Source organism: Cynocephalus volans, chromosome 14 (assembly GCF_027409185.1).
Source record: "Cynocephalus volans isolate mCynVol1 chromosome 14, mCynVol1.pri, whole genome shotgun sequence".
Classification (NCBI taxonomy): domain Eukaryota; kingdom Metazoa; phylum Chordata; class Mammalia; order Dermoptera; family Cynocephalidae; genus Cynocephalus; species Cynocephalus volans.
This window is the reverse complement of record NC_084473.1, coordinates 24,647,636-24,659,999: the sequence shown is the minus strand read 5'-3', so window position 1 is coordinate 24,659,999 and position 12,364 is coordinate 24,647,636. Positions and strand designations below refer to the sequence as shown.

The 12,364-nt window shown below is 36.1% G+C and overlaps 1 protein-coding gene across 21 annotated transcripts in view; it reads left to right on the top strand.

Annotated features, from left to right (window-relative positions):
* The window catches only part of DTNB (dystrobrevin beta), a 291,517-nt gene that overhangs the window by 94,845 nt on the left and 184,308 nt on the right, over window positions 1-12,364 (top strand). For all 21 annotated transcript variants that reach the window (XR_010021624.1, XM_063077635.1, XM_063077630.1 and 18 more), the window contains exons 7-8: window positions 2,112-2,217; window positions 5,148-5,314. Coding sequence is in view for 20 of the 21 variants with exons in the window: in XM_063077635.1 (XP_062933705.1) it covers window positions 2,112-2,217; window positions 5,148-5,314 (273 nt within the window). In the remaining variant the exon portion in view is untranslated. The remainder of the gene's footprint in view (window positions 1-2,111; window positions 2,218-5,147; window positions 5,315-12,364) is intronic.

Here is a 12,364-nt window from a genome sequence, read left to right as displayed (position 1 = left end):
GCCTGAGATAGAAAGCTCTGAATAACCTTTCTTTAGCCTCTTTGAGTAGGCATTGCTCACAGTTCACCGTCTGTGCACAGCGATGTGGAAACGTCCTCTGAGTATCTCCATCCTCTTATCATCCTCGATCAACCCTCTGCGTGCATCTCAACTCCTTTCCCTCCCCCAGTCAGCGCTGGCCTGTGGCTTAAGGCCTGGGTCTGAGACTCCTCCCCAGCATTCTTCATCATGTCCAGGTTTTTATTGCAAAGCGTCTTTCTTGCTCGGCCTTCTGCTTTACATGCCCTTTCTGTTCCCTGTGTACCGGTTTCTTCTTTTAAAGATTATTTGCAATAAGAATGACTTCCAATTTACACGGATGTACTGGAATCGAGATTCTCACAGTTCCAAAAAGATAAGGCCAAGTCGTCTCATGTTTTGTGTGATGGGACCTGTTGTTCAGATGGCATCACGGTGGACCAGCTGACAGTTCCGAGGCCTCTGTCCTCCCTACTGAGCACCACAGCGCCTTCGCTCCTTGCTCCAGTTTGTGTTGAATATATTAGTGGTAAAAATCAGAGTTAATTTGTAATCAGCTGGCAAAATCTTTAGGTCAGTTCTAATCAATTGTATTTTTTCTACCTTTTTTTCCCCCTCTAAAATAAATTACTTCAAAGTTTTATGGGGAAACACCCATACTTTTTATAGCCAGTTTTTCACTTTTGGAGAGGTTTGGGCTGAGAATGTAGTAACTTGGGAGAGAGTGAGATTTAATTCTGGGTTTGGCTTCACCCACTCCCGTCTCCAGCCCCCACCCTGCCTTTGAATGGTGGCAGCGGGGCATGCACAAGGCCCACTTACCAGGCCCTGCCGCTCCTGTGTGTTTGCCCGTTTGTCTCTGTGCTTCTTTTGGAATAGTTTGAAGTGGGGGCCTGTGTGTCTACATTATAGTCACAGAACTTTCCTGTTGAGCTATATGGTGCTGTGTTTTCAGCTGCTTTATCCTTTCCCTTTGGAGCTGGAAAGGTAATTTGTGGGCTGGAGAAAATAAAAAGAAAATTCATTAATTTGAAATATTACTGAGAATTTGTTCTATCTATATCATATAACTCCATTTTAATCTTATCTTTCTGGACTGTTTTCTCATTTTCTCTGTCCATGTGGGAAATAATTATTTTAGTGTTTCACATACAGTGGAAGCCTACTATATATTTGTTTAAAAGAGAAGTAAAGATACAACAGAAAAATGCAGTCTAGCTAGGGAGATGGGATAATGGAGGGAGGACTTTGAAGGGCATTTGGATTTGTAGGTTCTAATCTCATCCTCATTATGACTATCTCTGTGACTTTGTCAAATGACTTAACTACCCTGAGCTTCCATTTTCTCTTGTTACATGTTGTCTAGGAGTGTTTGCCCCTCACTTTATTATTTATTTATTTAACAATTACTTATTAAGTGCCTGTTGTGTGCCAGGCACTATTATGAATGTTGGAAATATGATAGACAGCCAGACAGCCATAGCTCTTGCTCCCATTGATGAGGGATGTCTGTATCCCCCATGGATAGCAGAAAGTCCTGGCTCTGTGTCTGTTTTGGGTAGGACCATTACAAAATCCTTAAATGCTTTGTTTATTTTCTCATCTGTAAAACGAAGTCTGGTAATATCTTTTATTATTATTGTTATTATTAGCATATTCATCATTACGAATCATAATCTTTCCTCACGCCCAACACCTGACCTATCACTCCCCACCCCCTCTCCCTCCCTTCCTCCACCTCTAGTATCTTTAGCTTTGGTCTCTCCTTCTGAAAGTTCAGTGTATTATTGTGGTCCGTCCTTCCCTTGCCTCCGCTCCCCTCCCCTCTACTTCTTTGAAGATAGTAATATCTAACCTGTTTATCTTATACAGTTGTTTTAAGGCTCAAATAAAATAAAGTATGTGGGAGTGCATTTGAATGTGGTCGTAGTGTATAGTGTATACTGGTGTCCGTAGTAAAGTATTGTTTTATTTGCTATAAAATTTCACATGTTCACTAAAGCTTGGATAGGAAAATCCTAAATCAACTTAATCTTGGAGTTCAGAGATATTCAAAAAACATAAAGCGTGTTTGTTTTTTCTTCTCTTCACAGAAAAAGGTAATGCTAAATATGTTTTTAGACACGATGATGGCCGATCCTCCTCCCCAGTGCCTTGTCTGGCTACCTCTCATGCACAGGCTTGCCCATGTTGAGAATGGTAAGCAGAAGTTTGATTGTTCAATTCTTTATGCTGTAGGAAGTGTAGGAACTGATTATTTGCAATGTTCTTAGCTATTGCGGTCATAGAAAATTATGACTGACATTTGCTGGCAGTCTACCATTTGAATTTGTGATTTTGACTTTCAAAAGTGGAACATTTACTTCTTTTAAAAGGGAGGGGGGAGAAATAAACAGAAAAAAGAGAGAAAAAATAAAAATAAAAAAGGGAGACTTATTACTTAGATAGGATATCAAGAAGCAGAATCAGGCCATAAAACTGTGATTCAAACTGTGGGCTTTTCCTCCCTAAGATTCCAGATGGCTGTTTCTGCTTGTGCCTACCTGATTTAGCCATGACTTCCTTTTTTCCTCTTAATTAATCAGCTTCGTAGCTCTAAAAAATTGTATGTATACGATATCAACTGCTAAAACTAATTATTTTGGAATAATTTTTTAAAAATAGGAAAGGTACAATTTCATATCGGCTTTCACACATCCTCCATTTTTTTCCTTTGCTATTTTACCTTGAACCTATCCTTGGTATCCTCCCCAGTAATTTGCTTAAGTCTTTGTTTTGCTTTGAATTGAAATGGCACTTACCTCTTAGTAACTTCTTAATGTTTCCTGTCGTTGCCATCATTTTATTGCTTCGTGTAGGTTGTTCGAATTCATGAAAGGGAAGGCTGTAGTTTTTCTAAGCAGCTTCCCTTCTCTCAAGGCTCTTGGCTGTCTTTCTTCATTCCACAAAAGAGAACAAGGAATAGCTGAGAAGCTGCTAAAAAGCAGTATCCTCTTTTTTCCCCTTGTGACAATGAAATATACTTCCATATTATTTTTTTCTCCGCCTCATATCCATACTTTTTTAAAAAAAATTTCTCAGTCTTTTACCTATCTATGGCTTTAGTTCAAAGTACCTTGAATTCAGAATTTTTTTTTTTAAGTGACCAGAATCTTTTATTAAACTAAAACAACTAAAATTTTTTAACAGGATCTTTGAATAGAGATCTAAACTTTTGAGAGCAATGTTTTTATAGCCTTAAGTGTTTTAGTAGTTTCATATCATAAAATCATTTTGTATCTGCTGTACCAAGTAGAAAGAACCTCATTTGTCAATATACATTGTTATCCATAGGAACATTTTATTGTGATTTTATATATAGTATATTATTTATTGATTGCATTCTTATGTGGTTAGTGTTATTATTTTTCTTGGAGACAGAAATGTTATGAAATCATTGAAATGTCTAGAAATAAAATATGTTACCTGTCCTACTAACATTTGTCCATACGTCTTAATTTTAATGATGAGAAATGACTCTAAAATTATGGTATTTCTAGGGTTTTTGTTTGATTTTTTATTTGGGCCCTTGACTGGTTTAGAAGAGAGTAAAGGAAAAATCACATACATCCTCAACCAAAATGATCAGAACATATTTGATAATATAACATTAATATACATATTTAATGTTAACACAAGTTACTTAGATTTATAAACATTGGCCTCCTTGACGTTGACTGCATTGATGTTAGCTTCTGACTGATTTGGGAGTTGTGTTCTCTGGAGGAACTATACTAGTTGTATAGTTTTAATGTGGAGCGCACAATCTTTTTAGCAGTTTCATCATTCCTTAGAAATATCTTGATGAGAAAAAGCTTAAATTTCTTACAGGAAGTAATGTCCTTTGGATTTTTCATTCCTGATTTTACTTCTCATTTAGTCTTTACTGATCTTGTTATATTGTTTTTCTCACCTAGTGCTGAATTATTTTTTTCTTTCTGAGACTTGATTCCCTAGTTAATATACATTTTTGGAAGCAGATTGAAAATTCTTATAATTGAGATAAGATTGGTTTTGTATACATAATGCTAGAAAGAGTTGTTCAAATGAGGATTTGAACACTACATTCCTTTTTCCTATTGACTTCCATTTCTTGTGTTCAGCATTGAATAGCCAGAGGAAACAATTATGCTACCAACATTTAAAAGTAATAATAATGATTTGTAATATAGAGTTGTATGTTGCCCATGATAGTATATCCCATTTAGTGAACTGTAATTTCAGGCTGTTGGAGAATCTCAGTAATCTCTCTGAATCCTAACTGCTCTGCTCTTGTAGTTTTCCTTAAGGGAGTATGCCATGTAAGGTGGAGGAAAGAGCCATAGATCACTGAGTTTCCCTTTTTCCAAATCACTGTCTCTTTATTAGCCTAGGGCACTTTATTTTGTGCTGTTACTTAGAGCTCTTACCTAAAATGAATACTTTAATATGCCTGACCTTACTTTTTACCAATTACCATTTGTGCCCAGGTATGTGGTAGTGTTTAATTCAGTAAACAGTCAAGACCTAAGCCCAAGCTACTGTGTAAAATATTATTTGCAGGTAAGAGAAACACAACACATAATCCTGGTTCTCATGTATTTTATAAGTTAGTGAAGGAAACAAATATATACACAACTAACAATAATAGTCCTGGTTCTCAAGGGTTTTATACATTAGTGAAGTAAACAAGTATATACACAGTTAACAACACATTTCTTTTAAAAAGCAACTATAGGTTTGGAAAAGAAGTTTTGGAGTGAAGGTGTCTCTCTCCTCCTTACTGGTGTATGTGTATCTTAATTTTGAGAAGCATGAGTTTCAATTTAAAAAAAGAAATTGGTTGTTTTCTAAGGTAGATTGGAATGTAGTAGTCTATGCTGAAATTTTTTAAAAAATTAAATCTGTGCCTGTTCTAGTAAATGGCCGGTTAGATAAGCAGTCCATTTAGATTCTTCAGTTCTCATTTATTTTCACCTTTGCTTTTATATTAGAATGGTTTTCCTCCATATTGACTTTATTCTTCAAATGAAAATTCTTTCTTTCTTTCTTCTTATCGCATCCCTTCTCCCCTTCCCTCCTCTTTCTCCTTTTTCCTCTCCATCTCCAAGTCTTCCATCCCGTGGAGTGCTCCTATTGCCGGTGTGAGAGTATGATGGGCTTCCGGTACCGATGCCAGCAGTGCCACAACTATCAGCTCTGCCAGAATTGCTTTTGGCGTGGCCATGCCAGTGGCCCTCACAGCAACCAACACCAGATGAAGGAGCATTCCTCTTGGGTAACTGCTTTGTGTTTCATATGTGTCCCTGCCTGTTAATCTGTTTCATCAGTAACAGCCCCTGGGCCTGTTTACTGATGGATGCTTAGCAAATAAAGATGTGGCATAATAATACTAACATTTATGCTGGGGTTACAGAAATGTTGTGCTTCTTCACTTGATTTTAAAAGCAGAATTTTAAAAGAACTCCAGGAGATGGAGGTATTATATTTGATATGGTCCCTTTTATTCAGTGAAGTGGAATGCTGTAATGCTCCCTTTCCAAAGCGAAAAGTAAGTTTCTTCTTGTTTTAATATTGTACAAGGAGTATCCCCCCAAATGCTTATTCTTTTCAGCTTTAAGTAAAATTTAAAGTTCTTTTTTTCAAGCCAATTTTCTTCACATTTATGGGGTTTAAATGTTGGAGCTACAAAAAATAAAGGAGTTAAATTTTTGCCTCTCTAAAGTTGGAGAAAATATCGTATTTTACAACCATTGTCACATTGGTGTCTTTATCTTCAAAAGTAGTTTTTAAAATAACAAGATTTGGGTTGGAGGTCAATGTCTGATTTTTTTGCGGTGTTTATAAATCACATAACATGCTTATCACCAAATATTTTTCTTCCCTTCTCTCAATTTATTTCCGGAGTTTTAGAAATGTCATACTTTTCTTTCCAAAAAATTGAGATAGCCTTTGTTTTAAAACCTTTTCTCTAGTTTTTGTTGGTTGGTTGGTTTTCTAATGGGTAGAAAAATATATATGGTCAGAAGTATAATTCAGGGTCTAGATTCTTAAGCCTGGTCATCCCACTTGACTTCAAGTATTAGAAAGTTTTAATAACCAGTTATTTTGTCTTTAGCCTTCTTAAAACTCAACCAGGAAAAAGCAAATAAGCTCCTATCAGGGATTAGTTAAAGAAGAAACAAAATAATTGTCAACCCATATGTATGCTTAACTCTACTTCCTGTACTTCTGACAACCTGATAGACATTTATTTTTAATTAGGTAGGTTTTTAGTTATAATTAATTATAAAATTTTGTTAAACTGAACACTCTATCCTGTGTTGTGAGTTCCAATATATATATATACTTTTGGTTGAAGAGTCATTTATAAATCTTCAAAAAACAAAAGAAAAACAACAACAACAACAACAACCCAATAGTTTCTTCTCTTTTTCATTGAATGAAGAGCATCTACAGATTTTCAAATTGCTACTTTTCCCTTTCTTAAAATACAAGTACCCCACTGTGTTAACTGATTTGTTAATGTTTCTTTCACTGTTTTTTATTTATAGTCTAACTCTTTACACTGAGATAGTGTATTGCTTGTTACCTTTCATAATGATTGTGTTCGCCAGTATGTTTCTACTGAAAGTTCTCATTCTAGATGTTGGGGCTAGGAGAATGAAGAACTTCTGTTCCTCTTAGTTTGAACTTGCTCATTTAGCTAATTTATATCCCTTTTGAAAAATGGGGACTTTACATTTATTTAAAGATAAGTTTGAATACTGTTTTATGATTTATGAAGCACTTTTCTTGTACTCTGTTGAACTTTTTCATTGAGTTATAACATACAGAAAAGTACACAAGTCAAAAGTGAATTTTTGTATTCCTGTTTGATCCTCACAATACTCTAGTGAAGTAGGTTTTATTTTCATTTGCTGTTATTTTTATGTTAGCTTTGTTATTTTTGTTTTGTTTTATTTTATTTTTGTTTTATTGGCAGCTGGCCAGTACGGGGATCCAAACCCTTGCTTGACCTTGGTATTATCAGCACCACACTCTTCCAAGTGAGCTCACTGGCCAGCCCTTTTTCTGTTTTATCAAGTCCTTTATTTTTGTTGTATGACTTAAAATGTTAAGAAAAATCAAGTAGTATCAGATGCATAATTTTAAAGCTGGTATAAATGAATGTATCAGTTCTAAATTTTGATGGTTGTATGCATTGTGTATGGTAGGTGCATACTGGTAAGATCTTTCAGCAGTGTGTGTGTGTACCTTGTTTTCAGAATTAAGACTCTTTGTGCAATGCCCTTGTTCTTTGAGGAAGATGTGGGTGAATTTTGAGGCTGTGTAAAAAGAACCCACACAAAAAAATGTGTAATCAGTTTAATAGTAACTTCTTTGAAGATTGTCCACTGTGTTTGCTCTACTATTTTGAACGAGTGTTTCTGTACGTTCACAACAGATGAATTTAGTGTGTGTTTAACCAGTTTGTATGTGAATTTTCATTGGATATTTGTTTTTTGGTTTTTTTTTCTTAATTTTATTTTGTCGATATACAATGTGGTTGATTATTGTGGCACATTACCGAAACCTCCCTCCCTCCTCCTTCTCCCCCCTCCGTCCCAACAATGTCCTTTCTGTTTGCTTGTCGTATCAACTTCAAGTAATTGTAGCTGTTATGTCTTCTTCCCCCCCGCCCCGGTTTGTGTGTGTGTGTGTGTGTGTGTGTGTGTGTGTGTGTGTGTGAATTTATTTATTTATTTTTAGCTCCCACCCATAAGTGAGAACATGTGGTATTTCTCTTTCTGTGCCTGACTCGTTTCACTTAATATAATTCTCTCAAGGTCCATCCATGTTCTTGCAAATGGCAGTATTTCATTCGTTTTTATAGCTGAGTAGTATTCCATTGTGTAGATATACCACATTTTCCATATCCACTCATCCGATGATGGACATTTGGGCTGGTTCCAACTCTTGGCTATTGTAAAGAGTGCTGCGATGAACATTGGGGAACAGGTATACCTTCGACTTGATGATTTCCATTCCTCTGGGTATATTCCCAGCAGTGGGATAGCTGGGTCGTATGGTAGATCTATCTGCAATTGTTTGAGGAACCTCCATACCACTTTCCATAGAGGCTGCACCATTTTGCAGTCCCACCAACAATGTATGAGAGTTCCTTTTTCTCCGCAACCTCGACAGCATTTATCGTTCAGAGTCTTTTGGATTTTAGCCATCCTAATTGGGGTTAGATGGTATCTCAATGTGGTTTTGATTTGCATTTCCCGGATATTGAGTGATGTTGAGCATTTTTTCATATGTCTGGAGGCAGTCTCTTCCCCAGTGTATAGGCTTGGTGCCTTTGTCAAAGGTCAGATAGCTGTAGGTGTGTGGGTTGATTTCTGGATTCTCTATTCTATTCCATTGGTCAGTGTGTCTGTTTTTATGCCAATACCATACTGTTTTGGTTATTATAGCTTTGTAGTATAGTTTAAAGTCAGGTAGTGTTATGCCTCCAGCTTTATTTTTTTTGCTCAGCATTGCTTTGGCTCTGCGTGGTCTTTTGTTATTCCATATAAATGTCTGGATAGTTGTTTCCATTTCTGAGAAAAATGTCATTGGAATTTGATGTGGATTGCATTGAATTTGTATATCAGTTTGGGTAGTATGGACATTTTCACTATGTTGATTCTTCCAATCCAAGAGCATGGGATATCTTTCCATCTTCTTGTATCCTCTCTAATTTCTCTCAGCAGTGGTTTGTAGTTCTCATTATAGAGATTTTTCACATCCTTGGTTAACTCAAATCCTAAGTATTTTATTTTTTTGGTGGCTATTGTAAATGGGCAGGCTTTCTTGATTTCTCGTTCTGCATGTTCACTATTGGAGAATAGAAATGCTACTGATTTTTGTGTGTTGATTTTGTATCCTGCTACTGTGCTGAAGTCATTTATCACCTCCAAGAGTTTTATTGTAGAGGCTTTAGGCTGTTCGATATATAGGATCATGTCATCTGCAAACAAGGACAGTTTGACTTCATCTTTTCCAATCTGGATGCCCTTTATTTCCTTCTCTTCTCTGATTGCTCTGGCTAGTACTTCCAACACTATGTTGAATAGGAGTGGTGAGAGTGGGAATCCTTGTCTAGTTCCTGTTCTTAAAGGAAAAGCTTTCAGCTTTTCCCCATTCAGGATGATATTGGCAGTGGGTTTATCATATATGGCTTTAATTATGTTGAGATACTTTCCCTCTATACCTAACTTTTAGAGGGTCTTTGTCATGAATGAGTGTTGAATTTTATCAAATGCTTTTTCAGCATCTATAGAGATGATCATATGGTCCTTGTGTTTGAGTTTATTAATATGGTGTATCACATTTATTGATTTGCGTATGTTGAACCAACCTTGCATCCCTGGGATGAATCCCACTTGATCGTGGTGAATAATTTTACGTATGTGTTGCTGTATTCTGTTTGCTAGTATTTTAGTGAGGATTTTTGCATCTATATTCGTCAAGGATATCGGCCTGTAGTTTTCTTTTTTGGTTATATCTTTACCTGATTTTGATATCAGGATGATGTTTGCTTCATAGAAAGAGTTCGGAAGACTTGTGTCTGTTTCAATCTCTTGGAATAGTTTGTAAACAATTGGTGTCAATTCCTCTTTGAATGTTTGGTAAAATTCTGCTGTGAATCCATCTGGTCCTGGGCATTTCTTTGTTGGGAGCTTTCTGATAACAGCTTCAATCTCCTTTATTGTTTTTGGTCTGTTCAGATTTTCTATATCTTCATGGCTCAGTTTTGGGAGCTTGTGTGTGTCCAGAAATTTATCCATTTCCTCCAGATTTTCAAACTTGTTGGCGTGTAGTTGTTTATAGTAGTCTCGAATGATTCCTTGTATTTCAGATGAATCAGTTGTAATATCACCTTTTTCATTTCTAATTTTTGTTATTTGAATCTTCTCTCTTCTTTTTTTTGTTAGCCATGCTAATGGTTTGTCAATTTTATTTATCTTTTCAAAAAACCAACTTTTTGATTCGTTGATCTTTTGAATTGTTTTTTGGGTTTCAATTTCATTAATTTCTGCTCTGATCTTAATGATTTCTTTCCGTCTGCTAACTTTAGGTTTGCATTGTTCTTGTTTTTCTAGTTCTTTAAGGTGAAGTGTTAGGTTATTCACTTGCCATCTTTCCATTCTTCTGAGGTGAGCATTTAATGCAATAAATTTCCCCCTTAGTACTGCTTTTGCAGTATCCCACAGATTTTGGTATGATGTATCATTGTTTTCATTAGTTTCAATAAATTTTTTGATTTCCTGCTTGATTTCTTCTTGGACCCATATGTCATTAAGTAGAATGCTGTTTAATTTCCATGTGTTTGTATAGTTTCCAGAATTTCATTTGTCATTGATTTCTAGTTTTAATCCATTATGGTCTGAGGAAATACATGGGATAATTCCAATTTTTTTGAATTTGTTGAGACTTGATTTATGACCTAATATGTGATGTATCCTTGAGAATGATCCATGTGCTGATGAGAAGAATGAATATTCTGAGGTTGTTGGATGGAATGTTCTGTAGATATCTGCCAAGTCCAATTGGTCTACAGTCTTGTTTAGATCTTGTGTTTCTCTGCTGATTCTTTGCCTAGATGATCTGTCCAATATTGACAGTGGAGTGTTCAGGTCCCCTGCTATTATGGTATTAGTGTCTATTTCCTTCTTTAAGTCTAATAGAGTTTGTTTTATAAATCTGGCTGCTCCAACATTGGGTGCGTACATATTTATGATTGTAATGTCTTCTTGATGGATCAGTCCTTTTATCATTATGTAGTGTCCCTCGTTATCTCTTTTTATGGTTTTTAGTTTAAAGTCTACTTTGTCAGATATAAGAATAGCTACTCCAGCTCGTTTTTCTTTTCTGTTTGCATGGTAAATCTTTCTCCATCCTTTCACTCTTAGTCTCTGTGAGTCTTTATGGGTGAGGTGGGTCTCTTGAAGGCAGCATATAGTTGGGTCCTCCTTTTTAATCCAGTCAGCCAGTCTGTGTCTTTTGATTGGGGAATTTAAGCCTTTTACATTAAGAGTTGTTATTGAATAGTGTTGATTTATTCCTAGCATTTTTTGATTGTTGTTTGGTTGTCTTAGGTGTCTTTTGTTCCTTGCTTTCTGATTTACTGTTTGTTTTCTGTGTTTGTTGGTTCCTTAGGTTGTAGATAGCCTTTTTGTTTGTTTGTTTTCTCTTCATGAATGCAATTTTTATTATACTAGTTGTTTTAGATTTTTCTTGGGTTTTTATGGCAGTGGTAGTTATTTTTCAGGAACCAAACCCAGTGCTCCCTTGAGAATTTCTTGTAAGGGTGGTCGTGTGGTGGTGAACTCCCGCAGTTTTTGTTTATCTGAGAAATATACTATTTGCCCTTCATTTCGGAAGGATAGCCTTGCAGGGTAGAGTATTCTTGGCTGGCAATCTTTGTCTTTTAGTATTTTGAATATATCATCCCATTCCTTTCTGGCTTTTAGGGTTTGTGATGAGAAATCTGATGTTAGCCTGATTGGGGCTCCCTTATAGGTGATTTGACGCTTCTCTCTTGCAGCTTTCAAGATTCTCTCTTTGTCTTTGAGTTTTGCCAATTTGACTATAACATGTCTTGGAGAAGACCTTTTTGGATTGAATACGTTTGGAGATTGTTGAGCTTCCTGGATCTGAAGATCTGTGATTTTTCCTACACCTGGGAAGTTTTCTGCCACTATTTTTTTGAATATGTTTTCAATGGAATCTCCATTTTCCTCCCCTTCTGGAATACCCATGATTCGGATATTTGAGCGCTTAAGGTTGTCTGATATCTCTCTCAGATTTCCTTCATTGCCTTTGATTCTTTTTTCTTTTTTTTGTCTGCTTGTGTTATTTCAAACAGCCCATCTTCAAGTTCAGAGGTTCTCTCTTCAACTTCCACAAGCCTGTTGGTTAAGCTCTCCGTTGTGTTTTTTATTTCACTGAATAACTTCTTCAGTTGGGCGAGTTCTGCTACATTTTTTTTCAGGGCATTGATTTCCTTGTACATTTCCTCTTTCAGGTCCTGTATACTTTTCCTCCTTTCATCATGATGTCTAGCTGAGTTTTCTTGTATCTCATTCAGTTTCCTTAGAATTATCACTCGAAATTCCTTGTCAGTCATTTCAAGGGCTTCTTGTTCTATAGGATCTAGAGCTTGAGATTTATTATCTTTTGGTGGTGTACTTTCTTGATTTTTCGTATTTCTGGTATCTTTTCTTTGATGTTTATTCATTGTGGCAGGGGGTTTCACAGTTCACAGGTTTGACACTATTGACTGACTAAGATGTTG